Source organism: Lipophrys pholis (assembly GCF_963383615.2).
Source record: "Lipophrys pholis genome assembly, chromosome: 17".
NCBI classification, from domain to species: Eukaryota; Metazoa; Chordata; class Actinopteri; order Blenniiformes; family Blenniidae; genus Lipophrys; species Lipophrys pholis.
The window spans coordinates 26629010-26653022 of NC_137643.1; the positions used below are offsets into that span (position 1 = coordinate 26629010).

General features: G+C 47.1%; 1 protein-coding gene across 5 annotated transcripts in view; it reads left to right on the forward strand.

The window, feature by feature from the left end:
- Window positions 1-24013, forward strand: part of LOC308123008 (death-associated protein kinase 2) — a 33122-nt gene that overhangs the window by 698 nt on the left and 8411 nt on the right. The window contains exons 2-9 of one of the 5 annotated variants that reach the window (XM_080485225.1): window positions 2595-2867; window positions 3195-3828; window positions 4397-4618; window positions 11759-11897; window positions 11983-12112; window positions 13627-13675; window positions 13777-13803; window positions 17704-17856. In XM_080485225.1, the coding sequence (XP_080341351.1) occupies window positions 4494-4618; window positions 11759-11897; window positions 11983-12112; window positions 13627-13675; window positions 13777-13803; window positions 17704-17856 (623 nt within the window). In that variant the 5' untranslated portion in view covers window positions 2595-2867; window positions 3195-3828; window positions 4397-4493. Of the gene's footprint in view, window positions 1-2594; window positions 2868-3194; window positions 3829-4226; window positions 4259-4396; window positions 4619-11758; window positions 11898-11982; window positions 12113-13626; window positions 13676-13776; window positions 13804-17703; window positions 17857-24013 lie in introns of all 5 variants that reach the window. The other 4 variants (XM_080485224.1, XM_080485226.1, XM_080485227.1 and 1 more) reach the window with 4 other exon arrangements.

Sequence of the window (24013 nt, forward strand, 5' to 3'; positions counted from 1 at the left end):
TGCACTGACACCCCCACTGCACTGGTCACGGACCCCTCTACACCACTGGACATTGACCCCTCTACTCCACTGGACATGGACCCCTCTACACCACTGGACATGGACCCCTCTACTCCACTGGACATGGACCCCTCTACTCCACTGGACATGGACCCCTCTACACCACTGGACATGGACCCCTCTACTCCACTGGACATGGACCCCTCTACACCACTGGACATGGACCCCTCTTCTCCACTGGACATGGACCCCTCTACTCCACTGGACATGGACCCCTCTACACCACTGGACATGGACCCCTCTACTTCACTGGACAAAATGTCTTTTGTTATTCGTGAGTCCGTCCATCGTCCTCACTGCTCCGTCTGGTCAGTACAGCGCTGGACACGTCCCAGATTCTCACCTTGAACGCCACAGTTTAAATCCTCCATCTTGGTCTGTTCAGTCGGTTCTCTCGTTGGAATGAGTCGGTGCTCCATCCAAATTTAAAGTACTCTGATACCGTTCCTCACTGACCATGCGCTCCTTCAAGCTGGAGACCATGAAGAGCTTTCATTCTGGATTTACTTTAAAGTTGGACTTTGTGACCATCAGCTGCCATCGTTTGTCTCCAGCTGAGCGTCGCTCTGTCAGGATGTTGTTGTCGGGAAATCACCTGAATCATGAACTGAAAGCTTGACGGTTCTCCACCTCAATCTGGACCTCAGTCTGCAGGGGCCCTGGTTATTGCCCTTTGTGGTTACTGCCCCCTGTAGGTTCTATCCCCTGTAGGTTCTGCCCCCTGGTTACTGCCCCCTGCTGGTTACTGCCCCCCGGTTACTGTTCCTGGTTACTGCCCCCTGTGGTTACTGCCCCCCGGTTACTGTTCCTGGTAGCAGTAGCCCCCTGTAGGTTCTATCCCCTGTAGGTTCTGCCCCCTGGTTACTGCCCCCTGCTGGTTACTGCCCCCCGGTTACTGTTCCTGGTAGCAGTAACGCCCTGTAGGTTCTATCCCCTGTAGGTTCTGCCCCCTGGTTACTGCCCCCTGCTGATTACTGCCCCCCGGTTAATGTTCCTGGTTACTGCCCCCTGTGGTTACTGCCCCCTGTAGATTCTATCTCCTGTAGGTTCTGCCCCCTGGTTACTGCCCCCTGCTGGTTACTGCTGATCAATTCTCAACAATCAAACTTCAATCAAACTTGGTTCTGACCCTATTCTAACATGGACCTGGTTCTGACTCTGTTCCAACTTGGACCTAGTTCTGACCCTGTTCTGACCCTATTCCAACGTAGACCTGGTTCTGATCCTTTTTCAACATGGACCTGGTTCTGAACCTGTTCCAACTTGGACCTGGTTCTGACCCTGTTCCAACATGGACCTGGTTCTGATCCTGTTCAAACATGGACTTGGTTCTAACCCTGTTCCAATGTGGACCTGGTCTTAACCCTGTTCCAACATCGGCCTGGTTCTGACCCTGTCCCAACATGGACCTGGTTTTAACCCTGTTCCAACATCGGCCTGGTTCTGACCCTGTTCCAACTTGGACCTGGTTCTGACCCTGTGCAAACATGGACCTGGTTCTGACTCGGTTCCAACAGGGACATGGTTCTGACCCTGTTCTGGCCCTGTTCCAACTTGGACCTGGTTCTGACCCTGTGCCAACATGGACCTGGTTCTTACTCGGTTCCAACAGGGACATGGTTCTGACCCTGTTCTGACCCTGTTCCAACTTGGACCTGGTTCTGACCCTGTTTCATGTGTCAGCTTCCTCATCATGTGATGTTTTGACTGGTAATGATGTGGTGCGTGTTGATTGGCCGTAGGAACTGTCAATCATGATGATAGCATAGCCATAGCATAGTGATAGCATAGCCATAGCACAGTGAGAGCATAGCCATAGCATAGCCATAGCATAATGATAGCACAGCCAAAGCATAGCCATAGCATAGCCATAGCACAGTGATAGCATAGCCATAGCATAGTGATAGCATAGCCATAGCATAATGATAGCACAGCCAAAGCATAGCCATAGCATAGCCATAGCATAATGATAGGACAGCCAAAGCATAGTGATAGCATAGTGATAGCATAGTCATAGCATAATGATAGCATAGCCATAGCATAGTGATAGCATAGTGATAGCATAGTGATAGCATAGCCTCCTTTGCTCACACGAAAAATCAGATGGTTCAGTGTCTACTAAGCTCCAGCCGCAGAGCGACGCCCCCCGGAGGTTTACAATGAAATGTTTTTCTAATGTTTATACTAGTCCTGCTAGCGTTTAGCGGCTACATTTACCAGAGGCGGTTTATGATATCAGCTATTATGATATTGTTGACAACATTCACAAGCTCCCGTTTTGGGGTGGCGCCCCCTGGTGGGCAACTCTGGTTTGAACAAAGAACCAAACAACAAAAACTCAGCTACTTTGAAATGTTTGAGTTTCCAGTGAATTAACCGAGGGGTTAATGGCTCCTGGAACAGGAAGTGGAGGAATGACATGCTGTCAGACTGGAACTCAGTCACTGTGTGTGTGTGTGTGTGTGTGTGTGTGTGTGTGTGTGTGTGTGTGTGTGTGTGTGTGTGTGTGTGTGTGTGTGTGTGTGGACCTACAGGAGTGAAGAGGAGGAGGAGGGAGGAGGAGGGAGGAGGAGGAGGAGTGAAGCAGCATGGCCGTCTTCAAGCCGGAGAACGTGGAGGACTTCTATGAGATTGGAGAAGTTCTGGGAAGGTAAGAACATCTCAACTCTTTCTTCATATGACTGTCGTTCTGTCTTTCAGTCGTTCTGTCTGTCAGTTGTTCTGTCTGTCATTCTGTCTGTCTCTCGTTCTGTCGGTAGTTCTGTCTGTCTCTTCTTCTGTTTGTCATTCTGCCTCTCGTTATTTCAGTCTGTCGTTCTTTCAGTCTGTCATTCAGTCTGTCGTTCTTTCAGTCTGTCATTCAGTCTGTCGTTCTTTCAGTCTGTCGTTCTTTCAGTCTGTTGTTCTTTCAGTCTGTTCTTTCAGTCTGTCGTTCTTTCAGTCTGTTGTTCTTTCAGTCTGTCATTCAGTCTGTCGTTCTTTCAGTCTGTCGTTCTTTCAGTCTGTTGTTCTTTCAGTCTGTCATTCAGTCTGTCGTTCTTTTTAGTCTGTCGTTTTGTCTGTCGTTCTGTCAGTCTGTCGTTCTTTCAGTCTGTCGTTCTTTCAGTCTGTCATTCAGTCTGTCGTTCTTTCAGTCTGTCGTTCTTTCAGTCTGTCATTCAGTCTGTCGTTCTTTCAGTCTGTCGTTCTTTCAGTCTGTTGTTCCTTCAGTCTGTCGTTCTTTCAGTCTGTCGTTCTTTAAGTCTTTTGTTCTTTCAGTCTGTCATTCAGTCTGTCGTTCTTTCAGTCTGTCATTCAGTCTGTCGTTCTTTTTAGTCTGTCATTTTGTCTGTCGTTCTGTCAGTCTGTCGTTCAGTCTGTTGTTCTTTCAGGCCCTCATAGCACCCTGGGGAAGTCTGTTTCTGACCGTTTGAGCAGAACCATCACATTAGTGACCTGCTGGAGGTCATGTTGCAGGTCCTGTTCCTTCTTGCTCAAAGGAGGAGGTAGAGGTCCTGCTGCTGGCTTGTTGCCCTCCTACGCCCCCCTCCACGTCTCCTGGTGTCCTGGCCTGTCCCCTGGTGTCTCCTCCATGCTCTGGACACTGTGCTGGGAGACACAGCAGACCTCACCACAGCTCACATTGATGTTCCATGTCGGATGAGTTGCTCAACCTGAGCAACTTGTGTTGGTTGTCGACTCGCCTCCTGCTGCCTCCAGGACGGAGAACACTAACAACATTCACCAGTGAGCAGAACCTCAGCCAGGAACCAGGAGAACAGCGTCATGGTACAACAACAACAAGTGAAACTGGTTCACTGTTAGTGTTGCTTCCTACCTGGACAGGCTGATGTCACACCAGTGTGACACACTTGGAGTTACATTGGTTTGTTGAGGCGCTCCTTTAGTGTTTGAGCCGTGTGTATTAAGTAGCGACTTGAACATAAGATATATGGTAGATACCATCACTGACCACTAGATGTCTCTGTGTGCCAGCAGGAAGCTGCTACAGCGCCACTTTAAAACCTCCATGACTGCAGGAAGTGACAGAGACAGAAAAATGTCTCCAAAAAGAAAATTGTCCACATCCTTCAAAGTAAAAGTGATGAAATATAAAAATAAAAGTTGAGCTAGAGCAGTGAGACTCGTCACATGTTTTTCTCTCTTCACCTTGTATTTGTTCACAGACTAAAGTGTGACTTCTAGTCCAGGAACTACGGTACATGTTTCTCATTTTCATTCCACCTGTTGATCCAGAAAGCTCTAGAGCTGCATGAGAATGTTTCCCCTGACGTAGCAGTCTGCTGATGTGGCGACCAGGTGAAGCCTCACGCTGACTCCCTGTCCCCACCCGCAGTGGCCACTTCGGACAGGTTCGCCAGGTGTGTGAGCGAGTCTCGGGGACGAGCTGGGCCGCAAAGTTCCTGAAGATCCGGAGAAGCGCCTGCAGCCGCATGGGCGTGGAGCGCAGCAGCGTGGAGCGCGAGGTGGACATCCTGCACGCCATCCAGCACCCCAGCGTGGTGCTGCTGAAGGACGTGTTTGAGAGCCGCGCTGAGGTGGTGCTGATCCTGGAGCTGTGAGTCAACTAACCCTGACTTAACTAACCCTGAGCCTGGAGCTGTGAGTCAACTAACCCTGATGTAACTAACCCTGATCCTGGAGCTGTGAGTCAACTAACCCTGATGTAACTAACCCTGAGCCTGGAGCTGTGAGTGAATTAACCCTGACTTAACTAACCCTGATCCTGGAGCTGTGAGTCAACTAACCCTGACGTAACTAACCCTGAGCCTGGAGCTGTGAGTCAACTAACCCTGATGTAACTAACCCTGAGCCTGGAGCTGTGAGTGAATTAACCCTGACTTAACTAACCCTGATCCTGGAGCTGTGAGTCAACTAACCCTGATGTAACTAACCCTGAGCCTGGAGCTGTGAGTGAATTAACCCTGACTTAACTAACCCTGAGCTTGGAGCTGTGAGTGAATTAACCCTGACTTAACTAACCCTGATCCTGGAGCTGTGAGTCAACTAACCCTGACGTAACTAACCCTGAGCCTGGAGCTGTGAGTCAACTAACCCTGACGTAACTAACCCCGACCTTAACTAACCCTGATCCTGGAGTTTCTCCATGTTGGAGTAGAAGTGTCTCGATGTTGGAGTAGACGTGTCTCCATGTTGAAGTGTCTCCTTGTTGAAGTGTCTCCATGATGAAGTAGAAGTGTCTTCATGTTGAAGTAGAAGTGTCTTCATGTTGAAGTGTCTCCATGTTGGAGTAGACGTGTCTCCATGTTGAAGTGTCTCCATATTGGAGTAGGCGTGTCTCCATGTTGGAGTGTCTCCATGTTGAAGTGTCTCCATGTTGAAGTAGACGTGTCTCCATGTTGGAGTAGATGTGTCTCCATGTTGAAGTGTCTCCATGTTGAAGTAGAAGTGTCTTCATGTTGAAGTGTCTCCATGTTGGAGTGTCTCCATGTTGAAGTGTCTCCATGTTGAAGTAGACGTGTCTCCATGTTGGAGTAGACGTGTCTCCATGTTGAAGTGTCTCCTTGTTGAAGTGTCTCCATGATGAAGTAGAAGTGTCTTCATGTTGAAGTAGAAGTGTCTTCATGTTGAAGTGTCTCCATGTTGGAGTAGACGTGTCTCCATGTTGAAGTGTCTCCATATTGGAGTAGGCGTGTCTCCATGTTGGAGTGTCTCCATGTTGAAGTGTCTCCATGTTGAAGTAGACGTGTCTCCATGTTGGAGTAGATGTGTCTCCATGTTGAAGTGTCTCCATGTTGAAGTAGAAGTGTCTTCATGTTGAAGTGTCTCCATGTTGGAGTGTCTCCATGTTGAAGTGTCTCCATGTTGAAGTAGACGTGTCTCCATGTTGGAGTAGACGTGTCTCCATGTTGAAGTGTCTCCTTGTTGAAGTAGAAGTGTCTTCATGTTGAAGTGTCTCCATGTTGGAGTGTCTCCATATTGGAGTAGACGTGTCTCCATGTTGGAGTGTCTTCATGTTGAAGTGTCTCCATGTTGGAGTAGAAGTGTCTCGATGTTGGAGTAGACGTGTCTCCATGTTGAAGTGTCTCCATGTTGGAGTAGATGTGTCTCCATGTTGGAGTAGAAGTGTCTCCATGTTGAAGTGTCTCCATGTTGGAGTAGACGTGTCTCCAGTGTCTTCATGTTGAAGTGTCTCCATGTTGGAGTAGAAGTGTCTCGATGTTGGAGTAGACGTGTCTCCATGTTGGAGTAGACGTGTCTCCATGTTGGAGTAGATGTGTCTCCTTGTTGAAGTGTCTCCATGTTGAAGTAGAAGTGTCTTCATGTTGAAGTGTCTCCATATTGGAGTAGACGTGTCTCCATGTTGAAGTGTCTCCTTGTTGAAGTGTCTCCATGTTGAAGTAGAAGTGTCTTCATGTTGAAGTGTCTCCATGTTGGAGTAGAAGTGTCTCGATGTTGGAGTAGACGTGTCTCCATGTTGAAGTGTCTCCATGTTGGAGTAGATGTGTCTCCATGTTGGAGTAGAAGTGTCTCCATGTTGGAGTAGAAGTGTCTCGATGTTGGAGTAGACGTGTCTCCATGTTGGAGTAGACGTGTCTCCATGTTGGAGTAGAAGTGTCTCCATGTTGGAGTAGAAGTGTCTCCATGTTGGAGTAGACGTGTCTCCATGTTGGAGTAGATGTGTCTCCATGTTGGAGTAGAAGTGTCTCCATGTTGGAGTAGAAGTGTCTCCATGTTGGAGTAGACGTGTCTCCATGTTGAAGTAGAAGTGTCTTCATGTTGAAGTGTCTCCATGTTGGAGTAGAAGTGTCTCCATGTTGAAGTGTCTCCATGTTGGAGTAGAAGTGTCTCCATGTTGAAGTGTCTCCATGTTGATGTAGACGTGTCTCCATGTTGGAGTAGACGTGTCTCCATGTTGAAGTGTCTCCATGTTGATGTAGACGTGTCTCCATGTTGGAGTAGACGTGTCTCCATGTTGAAGTGTCTCCATGTTGATGTAGACGTGTCTCCATGTTGAAGTGTCTCCATGTTGAAGTGTCTCCATGTTGGAGTAGACGTGTCTCCATGTTGGAGTGTCTCCATGTTGAAGTGTCTCCATGTTGGAGTAGATGTGTCTCCATGTTGGAGTAGAAGTGTCTCCATGTTGAAGTGTCTCCAGTGTCTTCATGTTGAAGTGTCTCCATGTTGGAGTAGAAGTGTCTCCATGTTGGAGTAGAAGTGTCTCCATGTTGGATTAGACGTGTCTCCATGTTGGAGTGTCTCCATGTTGAAGTGTCTCCATGTTTATGTAGACGTGTCTCCATGTTGAAGTGTCTCCATGTTGAAGTGTCTCCATGTTGAAGTGTCTCCATGTTGGAGTAGACGTGTCTCCATGTTGGAGTGTCTCCATGTTGAAGTGTCTCCATGTTGATGTAGACGTGTCTCCATGTTGAAGTGTCTCCATGTTGGAGTAGACGTGTCTCGATGTTGGAGTGTCTCCATGTTGAAGTAGAAGTGTCTTCATGTTGAAGTGTCTCCATGTTGAAGTAGAAGTGTCTCGATGTTGGAGTAGACGTGTCTCCATGTTGAAGTGTCTCCATGTTGGAGTAGATGTGTCTCCATGTTGGAGTAGCAGTGTCTCCATGTTGAAGTGTCTCCATGTTGGAGTAGACGTGTCTCCAGTGTCTTCATGTTGAAGTGTCTCCATGTTGGAGTAGAAGTGTCTCGATGTTGGAGTAGACGTGTCTCCATGTTGGAGTAGACGTGTCTCCATGTTGAAGTGTCTCCATGTTGGAGTGTCTCCATATTGGAGTAGACGTGTCTCCATGTTGGAGTGTCTTCATGTTGAAGTGTCTCCATGTTGGAGTAGAAGTGTCTCGATGTTGGAGTAGACGTGTCTCCATGTTGAAGTGTCTCCATGTTGGAGTAGATGTGTCTCCATGTTGGAGTAGAAGTGTCTCCATGTTGAAGTGTCTCCATGTTGGAGTAGATGTGTCTCCAGTGTCTTCATGTTGAAGTGTCTCCATGTTGGAGTAGAAGTGTCTCGATGTTGGAGTAGACGTGTCTCCATGTTGGAGTAGATGTGTCTCCTTGTTGAAGTGTCTCCATGTTGAAGTAGAAGTGTCTTCATGTTGAAGTGTCTCCATATTGGAGTAGACGTGTCTCCATGTTGAAGTGTCTCCTTGTTGAAGTGTCTCCATGTTGAAGTAGAAGTGTCTTCATGTTGAAGTGTCTCCATGTTGGAGTAGAAGTGTCTCGATGTTGGAGTAGACGTGTCTCCATGTTGGAGTAGAAGTGTCTCGATGTTGGAGTAGATGTGTCTCCATGTTGGAGTAGAAGTGTCTCCATGTTGAAGTGTCTCCATGTTGGAGTAGAAGTGTCTCGATGTTGGAGTAGACATGTCTCCATGTTGGAGTAGAAGTGTCTCCATGTTGGAGTAGAAGTGTCTCCATGTTGGAGTAGACGTGTCTCCATGTTGGAGTAGAAGTGTCTCCATGTTGGAGTAGAAGTGTCTCCATGTTGGAGTAGATGTGTCTCCATGTTGGAGTAGAAGTGTCTCCATGTTGGAGTAGACGTGTCTCCATGTTGAAGTAGAAGTGTCTTCATGTTGAAGTGTCTCCATGTTGGAGTAGAAGTGTCTCCATGTTGAAGTGTCTCCATGTTGGAGTAGAAGTGTCTCCATGTTGAAGTGTCTCCATGTTGGAGTAGAAGTGTCTCCATGTTGAAGTGTCTCCATGTTGATGTAGACGTGTCTCCATGTTGGAGTAGACGTGTCTCCATGTTGAAGTGTCTCCATGTTGGATTAGACGTGTCTCCATGTTGGAGTGTCTCCATGTTGAAGTGTCTCCATGTTGATGTAGACGTGTCTCCATGTTGAAGTGTCTCCATGTTGAAGTGTCTCCATGTTGGAGTAGACGTGTCTCCATGTTGAAGTGTCTCCATGTTGGAGTAGACGTGTCTCCATGTTGAAGTGTCTCCATGTTGGAGTAGAAGTGTCTCCATGTTGAAGTGTCTCCAGTGTCTTCATGTTGAAGTGTCTCCATGTTGGAGTAGAAGTGTCTCCATGTTGGAGTAGAAGTGTCTCCATGTTGGATTAGACGTGTCTCCATGTTGGAGTGTCTCCATGTTGAAGTGTCTCCATGTTTATGTAGACGTGTCTCCATGTTGAAGTGTCTCCATGTTGAAGTGTCTCCATGTTGAAGTGTCTCCATGTTGGAGTAGACGTGTCTCCATGTTGGAGTGTCTCCATGTTGAAGTGTCTCCATGTTGATGTAGACGTGTCTCCATGTTGAAGTGTCTCCATGTTGGAGTAGACGTGTCTCGATGTTGGAGTGTCTCCATGTTGAAGTAGAAGTGTCTTCATGTTGAAGTGTCTCCATGTTGAAGTAGAAGTGTCTCGATGTTGGAGTAGACGTGTCTCCATGTTGAAGTGTCTCCATGTTGGAGTAGATGTGTCTCCATGTTGGAGTAGCAGTGTCTCCATGTTGAAGTGTCTCCATGTTGGAGTAGACGTGTCTCCAGTGTCTTCATGTTGAAGTGTCTCCATGTTGGAGTAGACGTGTCTCCATGTTGAAATGTCTCCATGTTGGATTAGACGTGTCTCCATGTTGGAGTAGACGTGTCTCCATGTTGAAATGTCTCCATGTTGGATTAGACGTGTCTCCATGTTGGAGTGTCTCCATGTTGAAGTGTCTCCATGTTGATGTAGACGTGTCTCCATGTTGAAGTAGAAGTGTCTTCATGTTGAAGTGTCTCCATGTTGGAGTAGACGTGTCTCCATGTTGGAGTGTCTCCATGTTGAAGTGTCTCCATGTTGAAGTAGAAGTGTCTTCATGTTGAAGTGTCTCCATGTTGAAGTAGAAGTGTCTTCATGTTGAAGTGTCTCCATGTTGGAGTAGACGTGTCTCCATGTTGGAGTGTCTCCATGTTGAAGTGTCTCCATGTTGAAGTAGACGTGTCTCCATGTTGGAGTAGACGTGTCTCCATGTTGAAGTGTCTCCATGTTGGAGTAGAAGTGTCTCCATGTTGGAGTAGACGTGTCTCCATGTTGGAGTAGACGTGTCTCCATGTTGAAGTAGAAGTGTCTTCATGTTGAAGTGTCTCCATGTTGGAGTAGAAGTGTCTCCATGTTGAAGTAGACGTGTCTCCATGTTGAAGTGTCTCCTTGTTGAAGTAGACGTGTCTCCATGTTGGAGTAGACGTGTCTCCATGTTGGAGTGTCTTCATGTTGAAGTGTCTCCATGTTGGAGTAGAAGTGTCTCCATGTTGGAGTAGACGTGTATCCATGTTGGAGTAGACGTGTCTCCATGTTGAAGTAGAAGTGTCTCCATGTTGAAGTGTCTCCATGTTGGAGTAGACGTGTCTCCGTGTTGAAGTGTCTCCATGTTGAAGTCGACGTGTCTCCATGTTGTAGTGTCTCCATGTTGGAGTCGACGTGTCTCCATGTTGAAGTAGAAGTGTCTTCATGTTGAAGTAGAAGTGTCTCCATGTTGTAGTGTCTCCATGTTGGAGTAGACGTGTCTCCATGTTGAAGTAGAAGTGTCTTCATGTTGAAGTAGAAGTGTCTTCATGTTGAAGTGTCTCCATATTGGAGTAGACGTGTCTCCATGTTGAAGTAGAAGTGTCTTCATGTTGAAGTGTCTCCATGTTGAAGTTGAAGTGTCTCCATGTTGAAGTAGAAGTGTCTTCATGTTGAAGTGTCTCCATGTTGGAGTAGACGTGTCTCCATGTTGAAGTAGACATGTCTCGATGTTGGAGTAGACGTGTCTCCATGTTGAAGTGTCTCCATGTTGGAGTAGATGTGTCTCCATGTTGGAGTAGAAGTGTCTCCATGTTGAAGTGTCTCCATGTTGGAGTAGACATGTCTCCATGTTGGAGTGTCTCCATGTTGAAGTAGAAGTGTCTTCATGTTGAAGTGTCTCCATGTTGGAGTAGACGTGTCTCCATGTTGAAGTGTCTCCATGTTGAAGTAGAAGTGTCTTCATGTTGAAGTAGAAGTGTCTTCATGTTGGAGTGTCTCCATGTTGAAGTAGAAGTGTCTTCATGTTGAAGTGTCTCCATGTTGAAGTGTCTCCATGTTGAAGTAGAAGTGTCTTCATGTTGGAGTGTCTCCATGTTGAAGTAGAAGTGTCTTCATGTTGAAGTGTCTCCATGTTGAAGTGTCTCCATGTTGAAGTAGAAGTGTCTTCATGTTGGAGTGTCTCCATGTTGAAGTGTCTCCATGTTGGAGTAGACGTGTCTCCATGTTGAAGTGTCTCCATGTTGAAGTGTCTCCATATTTGAGTAGGCGTGTCTCCATGTTGAAGTGTCTCCATGTTGAAGTAGAAGTGTCTTCATGTTGGAGTGTCTCCATGTTGAAGTGTCTCCATGTTGGAGTAGACGTGTCTCCATGTTGAAGTGTCTCCATGTTGAAGTGTCTCCATATTGGAGTAGACGTGTCTCCATGTTGAAGTGTCTCCATGTTGAAGTGTCTCCATATTGGAGTAGGCGTGTCTCCATGTTGGAGTGTCTCCATGTTGTAGTGTCTCCATGTTGTAGTGTCTCCATATTGGAGTAGGCGTGTCTCCATGGAGTGTCTCCATGTTGAAGTGTCTCCATGTTGAAGTAGAAGTGTCTTCATGTTGAAGTGTCTCCATGTTGAAGTAGAAGTGTCTCCATGTTGAAGTGTCTCCATATTGGAGTGTCTCCATGTTGTAGTGTTTCCATGTTGTAGTGTCTCCGTGTTGACGTCACTCTGACCTGTCTTCTGGTCCTTCAGGGTGAGCGGAGGAGAGCTGTTTGACTTCATAGCAGAGAAGGAGAACCTGCTGGAGAGTGAAGCCATCCAGTTCCTGCAGCAGATCCTGGAAGGTCTGGGGTTCATGCACAGCAAGAACATCGCCCACTTCGACCTGAAGGTACAGGCCAGCAGCCGCCAGCAGCCGCCAGCACACCAACCACCGCCACAGGACCATCTTCAGCCTTCTCCTGTTCTGTGTTCAGCCGGAGAACATCATGCTGTCAGACAGAGCGTCGCCTCACCCCAGGATCAAGCTCATCGACTTCGGCCTGGCGCGCCTCCTCGGTCCGGGGGAGGAGTTCAGGAGCAGCAGCGGAACTCCTCAGTACATCGGTGAGGACAAACTGTTGATCTTTATTCAGTTTGCAGAAGGTTGCTACTCGAACTGACAGGGGACTCGCTCTGTGACTCCTGAAGCCTCAGATGGAACCAGAATATAATCCTGACATAATCCAGACTAGAGGAAAACCATGTCGTTCAACAAGCTGCAGTTTACTGAAAAACCAAATGACTCAGCGTATTGAGCTTCTGGAGCCTTCGTGAAAGAAAGAGCGAGAAAATGTCAGCATTTAATGAAAACTGGGAGTTTGTTAGAAAATGGCACAAATTCATTTGGACCACGCTGACTGTGGCGGGGTCCTCTCAACGACCTTCCCAAACTGGGAAAAACGATGGCGTAGTCGTCAGCTGTGTTTGTTGTTTTTCAATTTATTTTTCAGGCCTCTCCAAACAGTGAATCAGAATATTTACAAAGTGCAAATAAAAAGAAAAATACCCAAATGTGAAAATAATCAAAGCAAAGAAAACTCTATATACAAATCTGTACAGGTTATATACATAAGGGTTCTTCCTCAACTTCAGGATATACCAATAAAGCTCCACAGATCATTACCGGTCCCCCCCTCTAACCAGAGTCCAACCCCCCCATCTGGCCCAGAGCGGCCCGTTTTATCCGTTTAGCCCCTCCCACTGGGCGGAACCTTTCGTCAACAAAGTTCATTATTTTATTCTTAAACCCAAATTCTAACACATAAATAAACAGATTTTCTATCATTTATCTTTCCATAATTAAATACAAATTACCACGTACTGCCCTCCGCTACTCTGGAGGGTGAGAGAAGGTGTGTGTGTGTGAATGTAGGAGTGACGTGTAGGCAGCGAGTGTGCACCCTCGTCTGCCTACAGCAGGGAAACATGTCCCTGGACCCGGGAACCAGTTTCTGGAGTTGATCTCCACCATAAGATTGACAGCGCCGTGTGTGCGTGCCCCCAGCGCTGGTACTCTCCGGCCAGCGGAGAGAGGAAAGGCGCACCGCTCGGGGCATGACGGTGCGTTCAAGAGTGCTCCGTCACATTGACAATTTCCACAACTTGTTCAGAAGACGTCTGAATGATGAGAAAACTCCAGCACTCTTCCACCAACATGAAGCACCGTGAGGTACGTCCTCCTCACGGGAGACGTACGTCCTCCTCACGGGAGACGTACGTCCTCCTCATGGGAGACGTACCTCCTCCTCATGGGAGACGTACCTCCTCCTCACGAGAGACGTACCTCCTCCTCACGGGAGACATACGTCTTCCTCACGGGAGACGTACCTCCTCCTCACGAGAGACGTACGTCTTCCTCACGGGAGACGTACCTCCTCCTCACGGGAGACGTACGTCCTCCTCACGGGAGACGTACCTCCTCCTCACGGGAGACGTACCTCCTCCTCACGGGAGACATACGTCTTCCTCACGGGAGACGTACCTCCTCCTCACGAGAGACGTACGTCTTCCTCACGGCGCTTCATGTTGGTGGAGCTTCGTCTCTCTGACCTTCTCACCTTCTTCTCTGCTGCTTTCAGCTCCGGAGGTCATCAACTCGGAGCCTCTGAGCACCGCAGCCGACATGTGGTGAGTCTGCCAGTTCAGGTTCAGGTTCAGGTTCAGGTTCAGGTTCAGGTTCAGGTTCGGGTTCGGGTTCTAACCCTCCACCTCTGTTCATCTTTCTGCAGGAGCATCGGAGTCATCACCTACATCCTGTAAGTAAAGCTCTTCACTTTGCAGGGGGCATGTTATGTGGGGGGTCCAGGGAATAGCAGGGTGTCTGGGGGGGTCCAGGGAGTCCCGGGGGTCTAGGGAGTCCGGGTGGTCCAGGGAATCCAGGCGGTCCTGCGATTCCAAGGAGTCCGGGGGTCCAGGGAGTCTGGGGGGTCCGGAGTGTCTGAGTGTTCCGAGAGGGCCTGGGGGGGTCGGGGGGTCTTGAGTTTTTTTTGGGGGGGGGGGGGGGGGGGGGGGGGAGTTAAAATCCAGAAGGTTCTCAACCACATGTTGAGTTTGTGGTTGTTGAGGAAACAACTCAGGCTTTATTAGAAAGACGTGTCTCTGTTTCATCTGGTCTGATGGTGAAGAACCAGGGCTGCGACTCTGGTTTCCTCTTATCTAGTTAACTTCAAGATTAACTCTGGTTTTCTCTTATCTAGTTAACTTCAAGATTAACTCTGGTTTTCTCTTATCTAGGTAACGTCAGGATTAACTCTAGTTTCCTCTTATCCAGGTAACTTCAGGATTTACTCTGGTTTTCTCTTATCTAGGTAACGTCAGGATTAACTCTAGTTTCCTCTTATCCAGGTAACTTCAGGATTTACTCTAGTTTTCTCTTATCCAGTTAACTTCAAGATTAACTCAGGTTTTCTCTTATCCAGGTAACTTCAGGATTAACTCTGGCTTTCTTTTATGGAGGTAACGTCAGGATTAACTCTAGTTTTCTCTTATCCAGGTAACTTCAGGATTAACACTAGTTTTCTGTTATCCAGGTAACTTCAGGATTAACTCTGATTTTCTCTTATCCAGGTAACTTCAACTCTGGTTTCCTCTTATCCAGTAAACTTCAGGATTAACTCTGGTTTTCTGATATCTAGGTAACTTCAGGATTAACTCTGGTTTTCTCTTGTCCAGGTAACTTCAGGATTAACTCTACTTTTCTCTTATCTAGGTAACTTCAGGATTAACTCTAGGTTTCTCTTATTCAGGTAACTTCAGGATTAGCACTAGTTTTCTCTTATCGAGGCAACTTCCAGATTAACTCTTGTTTCCTCCTATCCAGTTAACTTCAGAATTAACTCTAGTTTTCTCTTATCCAGGTGACTTCAGGATTAACTCTGGTTTTCTCTTATCCAGGTAACTTCAACTCTGGTTTCTTCTTATCCAGTTAACTTCAGGATTAACTCTGGTTTTATCTTATCTAGGTAACTTCAGGATTAACACTGGTTTTCCTCTTATATAGTTAGCTTCAGGATTAAGTCTGGTTTTCTCTTATCCAGGTAACTTCAGGATTAACTCTGGTTTTCTTTTCTGAAGGTAACTTCAGGATTAACTCTGGTTTTCTCTTATCTAGATAACTTCAGGATTAAGTCTGGTTTTCTCTTATCCAGGTAACTTCAGGATTAACTCTGGTTTTATCTTGTCCAGGTAACTTCAAGACTAACTCTGGATTTCTCTTATCTTGGGAACTTCAGGATTAACTTTGGTTTTCCTTATTATGATGCTGGTTCACTTCTTCCCAGGATATATCACCATGGTAACTGACTCTGAATGTCTAACCTGCTCTGGAGCAGGATATGTTCTGGATAAGATCACAGTGAGTGTAAAGCTCCGCCTCCTGACCAATCAGATCTCCTGGAAAATGCCCCGCCTATTCTTAAATGATGGTGATTGGTGGGCAGGTTCAGCTCTGAGCTGCAGTGGAGAGGAGAAGAGAAAGTATCTAGAACAATCTTTTTGACAGAACCCAATAAATCCTGGTCTCTGAGCTTTGAAGGAGGTTCTGGTTCTGGTTCTTGTTTCTTGTTCTTGACTTGTTCTTGTTCTTGTTCTTGACTTGTTCCAAGTCTGTTTGGCTCCTCGAGGGTTGATCTGGAATAATGATCTTAATAATAATGCTGACGCTGACAGAACTGCAGAACCATGAATTAATGGAAGCAGAACTTCTCCTGTCGTCACGGTGATGAATTAATATTCCAACAGGAACCACACTCACATGGAGGAACCTCCGCCTCAGAACCTCCTCCTCAAAACCTCCGCCTCAGAACCTCCTCCTCAGAACCTCCTCCTCAGAACCTCCGCCTCAGAACCTTCTCCTCAGAACCTCCGCCTCAGATCCTCCTCCTCAAAACCTCCGCCTCAGAACCTCCTCCTCAGAACCTCCTCCTCAGAACCTCCGCCTCAGAACCTCCTCCTCAGAACCTCCTCCTCAGAACCTCCGCCTCAGAACCAGTGGAGGTAAAATGTAAAGTAAAAGCAGAGCAGTGAGGAAGCTCTGCCTGGAACCGTTCTGCTGGAATAAAGTGAAAGTGACTCCGGTTCTATTGTCCCATGAATTAATCTGCTCTAATCTCACCAAGTCAGCATTAACAAGTCAGGAAGGTTCTGGTTCTGGCTGCAGCAGCAGTGTTGCTCTGAGCTGCTGGATGGGTTGGAATTCTTCATAATCTCAGAGATTAACTGCTCCTCTATGGTAGAGTCAGCTGCTCTGCAGGGTTTCTCCCTCTGTGATTGGTCACATGCTGCAAGCTCCGCCCCTTTCAGGTGAACGCTCTGATCCTGGAGGGAAACTCTGGTTGAACTAGTGAGGTGATAACCTGCTTCCTGTTAATGCTGATCAGGATCCAGAATGTCTGGGTTAGTTAATCCAGACAACAGAGATATCCTGGTATGTTAATCCAGGTAACAGAGATATCCTGGTATGTTAATCCAGGTAACAGGTATCCTGGTATGTTAATCTAGGTAACACAGATATCCTGGTATGTTAATCTAGGTAACAGCGATATCTTGGTATGTTAATCCAGGTAACAGGTATCCTGGTATGTTAATCTAGGTAACACAGAGATCCTTATATGTTAATCTAGGTAACGCAGATATTCTGCTATTTTAATGCAGGTAACAGAGATATCTTGGTATGATAATCCAGGTAACCCAGATATCCTGGTATGTTAATCCAGGTAACAGGTATCCTGGTATGATAATCTAGGTAACACAGATATCCTGGTATGTTAATCTAGGTAACAGAGATATCTTGGTATGTTAATCTAGGTAACAGAGATATCTTGGTATGTTAATCCAGGTAACAGATATCCTGGTATATTAATCCAGGTCACAGAGATATCTTGGTATGTTAATCCAGGTAACACAGATATCCTGGTATGTTAATCCAGGTAACAGAGATATCTTGGTATGTTAATCTAGGTAACACAGATATCCTGGTATGTTAATCCAGGTAACAGAGATATTTTAGTATGTTAATCCAGCTAACAGATATCCTGGTATGTTAATCCTGGTAACAGAGATACCCTGGTATGTTAATCCTGGTAACAGAGATACCCTGGCATCTGCTTGCTTTGGAAAGGTTTAGTTGGGTTCTGTTGTTCTCTATCATTGTAAGAGGTTCTGGAAGGTTTAGTTGGGTTCTGTTGTTCTCTATCATTGTAAGAGGTTCTGGAAGGTTTAGTTGGGTTCTGTTGTTCTCTATCATTGTAAGAGGTTCTGGAAGGTTTAGTTGGGTTCTGTTGTTCTCTATCATTGTAAGAGGTTCTGGAAGGTTTAGTTGGGTTCTGTTGTTCTCTATCATTGTAAGAGGTTCTGGAAGGTTTAGTTGGGTTCTGTTGTTCTCTATCATTGTAAGAGGCTTTGAGATGTTTGTTGATGTGATTTAGCGCTTTACAAATAAAAAAATTGAAATTGAAATTGAATTGGTATGTTAATCCCGGTAACAGAGATATCCTGGTATGATAATCCCGGTAACAGAAATATCCTGGTATGATAATCCAGGTAACAGAGATATCCTGGTATGTTAATCCAGTGTTGTCGTATAGGCCGCAGGACGGATTGATTTCATTCAGTCCTCAGATTAAATGTTCAGTCCTCTGTTTTTCCTCTGCCCTCAGATTGAGTGGTTTGTCCCCGTTCCAGGACCACACTGACGAAGACACCCTGAAGAACATCTTGGACATGAAGTATGAGTTTGATGATGGGCACTTCAGCATGACGAGCTCCATGGCCAAAGATTTCATCCAGAAGCTCCTGGTGAGGAGCCCCAGGTAGGAGGCCGGGCTGCTGCTGGATCAATGACGAGATTGAGGAGTCAAACAAAACCAAGAAGAAACTCTAAAAGTTTCAGTGTTCTGCTTGAGGATTATTTCCCTGCTCACTCAGCTGGTGTCCTGCGGGACACTGCTGACCCCAACGGGTTCTCTTTTAATCCTAAAGCTCAAGACGCTTCAGAGAAACACCAACCAGGTCAAAGGTCGTGGCAGTGGTTTATTATGGAAGCCAATGAGGCTCAAAAATCAATTTGAAATGTTTTAACAGAAATACTTTTTCATTTTAGGATTAAACTGCATTTTTTGACTCATAAATAAAAATTATTAATCAATCATCCAAACTGCATTTTAATCTTCTTATACAGACTGCCCATCCTGAGCCTTAATTAAAATGAAAAAGGGAATGACGTTTAAGTTTTAATTTTCAAAAGATGCTCCAGCAAATAGACTAAAATTCATTTTAAAATGTCAAATTTGAAAATTAAAAAGCATTAGCAGAAATTAAAATGATTAATGCATCATCCAAACTGCATTTTCATTTTCTTATTCAGGATGAACATTTTGTAACAGAACTCAAAAGAAACCTAAAGAGGAACTACTTTTTCACTTTCATGTCCGCCTGCAAAAAAAGGATCAAAATACAATCTGACTTCACGTTTCCAAACGGGGCAGGAGAGACGTCAGCCTCCCTCTGACGGCCTCGCTTCTCAACGGTGGAACCAGGAACCTGAGAAACAGCAGAGGCGTATTGTCAGGTTCTCTCATAGCCGTTTGGCACTTACTGAACCTACTGTCGTCACTGAACCCACTGAACCTACTGTCGTCACTGAACCCACTGAACCTACTGTCGTCACTGAACCCACTGAACCTACTGTCGTCACTGAACCCACTGAACCTACTGTCGTCACTGAACCTACTGTCGTCACTGAACCCACTGAACCTACTGTCGTCACTGAACCCACTGAACGTACTGTCGTCACTGAACCCACTGAACCTACTGTCGTCACTGAACCCACTGAACCTACTGTCGTCACTGAACCTACTGTCGTCACTGAACCTACTGAACCTACTGTCGTCACTGAACCCACTGAACGTACTGTCGTCACTGAACCCACTGAACCTACTGTCGTCACTGAACCCACTGAACCTACTGTCGTCACTGAACCTACTGTCGTCACTGAACCCACTGAACCTACTGTCGTCACTGAACCTACTGAACGTACTGTCGTCACTGAACCTACTGAACGTACTGTCGTCACTGAACCCACTGAACGTACTGTCGTCATTGAACCTACTGTCGTCACTGAACCCACTGAACCTACTGTCGTCACTGAACCTACTGAATGTACTGTCGTCACTGAACCCACTGAACCTACTGTCGTCACTGAACCCACTGAACCTACTGTCGTCACTGAACCCACTGAACGTACTGTCGTCACTGAACCTACTGAACGTACTGTCGTCACTGAACCTACTGAACCTACTGTCGTCACTGAACCTACTGAACGTACTGTCGTCACTGAACCTACTGTCGTCACTGAACCTACTGTCGTCACTGAACCCACTGAACGTACTGTCGTCACTGAACCTACTGAACCTACTGTCGTCACTGAACCTACTGAACGTACTGTCGTCACTGAACCTACTGTCGTCACTGAACGTACTGTCGTCACTGAACCTACTGAACCTACTGTCGTCACTGAACCTACTGTCGTCACTGAACCCACTGAACCTACTGTCGTCACTGAACCCACTGAACGTACTGTCGTCACTGAACCTACTGAACGTACTGTCGTCACTGAACCTACTGAACCTACTGTCGTCACTGAACCTACTGAACGTACTGTCGTCACTGAACCTACTGTCATCACTGAACCCACTGAACGTACTGTCGTCACTGAACCTACTGAACCTACTGTCGTCACTGAACGTACTGTCGTCACTGAACCTACTGAACCTACTGTCGTCACTGAACCCACTGAACCTACTGTCGTCACTGAACCCACTGAACCTACTGTCGTCACTGAACCTACTGTCGTCACTGAACCCACTGAACGTACTGTCGTCACTGAACCTACTGAACCTACTGTCGTCACTGAACCTACTGAACGTACTGTCGTCACTGAACCTACTGTCGTCACTGAACCTACTGTCGTCACTGAACCTACTGAACCTACTGTCGTCACTGAACCTACTGTCGTCACTGAACCCACTGAACCTACTGTCGTCACTGAACCCACTGAACGTACTGTCGTCACTGAACCTACTGTCGTCACTGAACCTACTGTCGTCACTGAACCTACCGAACCTACTGTCGTCACTGAACCTACTGTCGTCACTGAACCCACTGAACCTACTGTCGTCACTGAACCCACTGAACGTACTGTCGTCACTGAACCTACTGTCGTCACTGAACCCACTGAACCTACTGTCGTCACTGAACGTACTGTCGTCACTGAACGTACTGTCGTCACTGAACCTACTGAACGTACTGTCGTCACTGAACCCACTGAACGTACGGTCGTCACTGAACGTACGGTCGTCACTGAACGTACTGTCGTCACTGAACCTACTGTCGTCACTGAACCTACTGAACGTACTGTCATCACTGAACCTACTGAACGTACGGTGGTCACTGAACGTACGGTGGTCACTGAACGTACGGTCGTCACTGAACCTACTGAACGTACTGTCATCACTGAACCTACTGAACGTACGGTGGTCACTGAACGTACGGTCGTCACTGAACGTACGGTGGTCACTGAACGTACGGTCGTCACTGAACGTACGGTCGTAACTGAACGTGCGGTGGTCACTGAACGTACTGTCGTCACTGAACGTACGGGCGTCACTGAACGTACTGTCGTCACTGAACGTACGGGCGTCACTGAACGTACTGTCGTCACTGAACGTACTGTCGTCACTGAACGTACGGGCGTCACTGAACGTACTGTCGTCACTGAACGTACGGGCGTCACTGAACGTACGGTGGTCACTGAACGTACGGGCGTCACTGAACGTACTGTCGTCACTGAACGTACGGGCGTCACTGAACGTACTGTCGTCACTGAACGTACTGTCGTCACTGAACGTACGGGCGTCACTGAACGTACTGTCATCACTGAACGTACGGGCGTCACTGAACGTACTGTCGTCACTGAACGTACTGTCGTCACTGAACGTACTGTCGTCACTGAACCTACTGTCGTCACTGAACGTACTGTCGTCACTGAACCTACTGAACCTACTGTCGTCACTGAACCTACCGAACCTACTGTCGTCACTGAACCCACTGAACCTACTGTCGTCACTGAACCTACTGTCGTCACTGAACCCACTGAACGTACTGTCGTCACTGAACCTACTGAACGTACTGTCGTCACTGAACCTACTGTCGTCACTGAACCTACTGTCGTCACTGAACCTACTGAACCTACTGTCGTCACTGAACCTACTGTCGTCACTGAACCTACTGTCGTCACTGAACCCACTGAACCTACTGTCGTCACTGAACCCACTGAACGTACTGTCGTCACTGAACCTACTGTCATCACTGAACCCACTGAACCTACTGTCGTCACTGAACGTACTGTCGTCACTGAACCTACTGAACGTACTGTCGTCACTGAACCCACTGAACGTACGGTCGTCACTGAACGTACGGTCGTCACTGAACGTACTGTCGTCACTGAACCTACTGTCGTCACTGAACCTACTGAACGTACTGTCATCACTGAACCTACTGAACGTACGGTGGTCACTGAACGTACGGTGGTCACTGAACGTACGGTCGTCACTGAACCTACTGAACGTACTGTCATCACTGAACCTACTGAACGTACGGTGGTCACTGAACGTACGGTGGTCACTGAACGTACGGTCGTCACTGAACGTACGGTGGTCACTGAACGTACGGTCGTCACTGAACGTACGGTCGTAACTGAACGTGCGGTGGTCACTGAACGTACTGTCGTCACTGAACGTACGGGCGTCACTGAACGTACTGTCGTCACTGAACGTACGGGCGTCACTGAACGTACTGTCGTCACTGAACGTACTGTCGTCACTGAACGTACGGGCGTCACTGAACGTACTGTCGTCACTGAACGTACGGGCGTCACTGAACGTACGGTGGTCACTGAACGTACGGGCGTCACTGAACGTACTGTCGTCACTGAACGTACGGGCGTCACTGAACGTACTGTCGTCACTGAACGTACTGTCGTCACTGAACGTACGGGCGTCACTGAATGTACGGTGGTCACTGAACGTGCGGTGGTCACTGATTGTGCGGTGGTCACTGAACGTGCGGTGGTCACTGATTGTGCGGTGGTCACTGAACGTGCGGTGGTCACTGAACGTACGGTGGTCACTGAACGTGCGGTGGTCACTGAACGTGCGGTGGTCACTGATTGTGCGGTGGTCACTGAACGTGCGGTGGTCACTGAACGTACGGTGGTCACTGAACGTGCGGTGGTCACTGAACGTGCGGTGGTCACCGAACGTACGGTGGTCACTGATTGTGCGGTGGTCACTGAACGTGCGGTGGTCACTGAACGTACGGTGGTCACTGATTGTGCGGTGGTCACTGAACGTGCGGTGGTCACTGAACGTGCGGTGGTACAGAGTCGTGGCTCTTCAGACGAGCTTCGAACGGTTCTATTAAACAATCAACTTTATTTTTATAGCACTTCTTTTCTACAATTGATGAAAAACAAAGTGTTTAACATGATTTAAAAACAGTACAAAGATACAATAGAACACACACACACACACACACACACACACACACACACACACACACACACACACACACACACACACACACACACACATGGCAGGACACTGAGGACAGGACACATTTGGGGGCCGTCCACACTGGGAGTGGCACAGCCTCTGACCACAGGGGGCGCTGCCCCACAGATCCCCCCCAGCCCGGGCAGACAGGCAAGTCCCACAACATACGTGGGGGACCAAGCAGGTTCCCGGGACGGGGGAACCCACGAGAACGTCCCTCCAGTGTAGCGCCCCCTGAGAGGAACCACTGGAGATAAAAGATTCAGTTAACAACCTGATAACAGTAGATTAATAGATAAAGTAGGTAAAAGAAGGTCAATAAATAGGTAATATACATATACACATATACACATATACACATATACACATATACACATATACACATATACATATATACACATATACACATATACATATATACACATATATACACATATATACATATACACATATTAGGGGTGGTCCTTAAATATGGAAGTTGGACATTCTAAGCTCCAACCCATGAAATTTGTTGGATTAACTGAGAAAACTCTCCTTGTGAATTTTTTTCTCAATTGGACCACCTTGACCCCTCCCTCAGTGACCTTTAATCATTAAATAAAAAGTAATATTCATATTCCATATCCATTATCCAACTTTCAGTCTCTGTCCCAAATATCTGTTTATGTTCCTTTAAGGCTGCTGAGCCGTCTATTGTTTACCTGGTTCTTCTACTGAGGCACCATACCAGCAGTTCTTCTACTGAGACACCATACCAGCAACTCTTCTACTGAGGCACCATACCAGCAGTTCTTCTACTGAGACACCATACCAGCAACTCTTCTACTGAGACACCATACCAGCAGTTCTTCCACTGAGGCACCATACCAGCAGTTCTTCTACTGAGACACCATACCAGCAGTTCTTCCACTGAGGCACCATACCAGCAGTTCTTCTGCTGAGGCACCATACCAGCAGCTCTTCTACTGAGGCACCATACCAGCAGTTCTTCCACTGAGGCACCATACCAGCAGCTCTTCTGCTGAGGCACCATACCAGCAGCTCTTCTACTGAGGCACCATACCAGCAGCTCTTCTACTGAGACACCATACCAGCAGTTCTTCTACTGAGGCACCATACCAGCAACTCTTCTACTGAGACACCATACCAGCAACTCTTCTACTGAGGCACCATACCAGCAGTTCTTCTACTGAGGCACCATACCAGCAACTCTTCTACTGAGACACCATACCAGCAACTCTTCTACTGAGACACCATACCAGCAGCTCTTCTACTGAGGAACCATACCAGCAACTCTTCTACTGAGGCACCATACCAGCAGCTCTTCTACTGAGACACCATACCAGCAGCTCTTCTA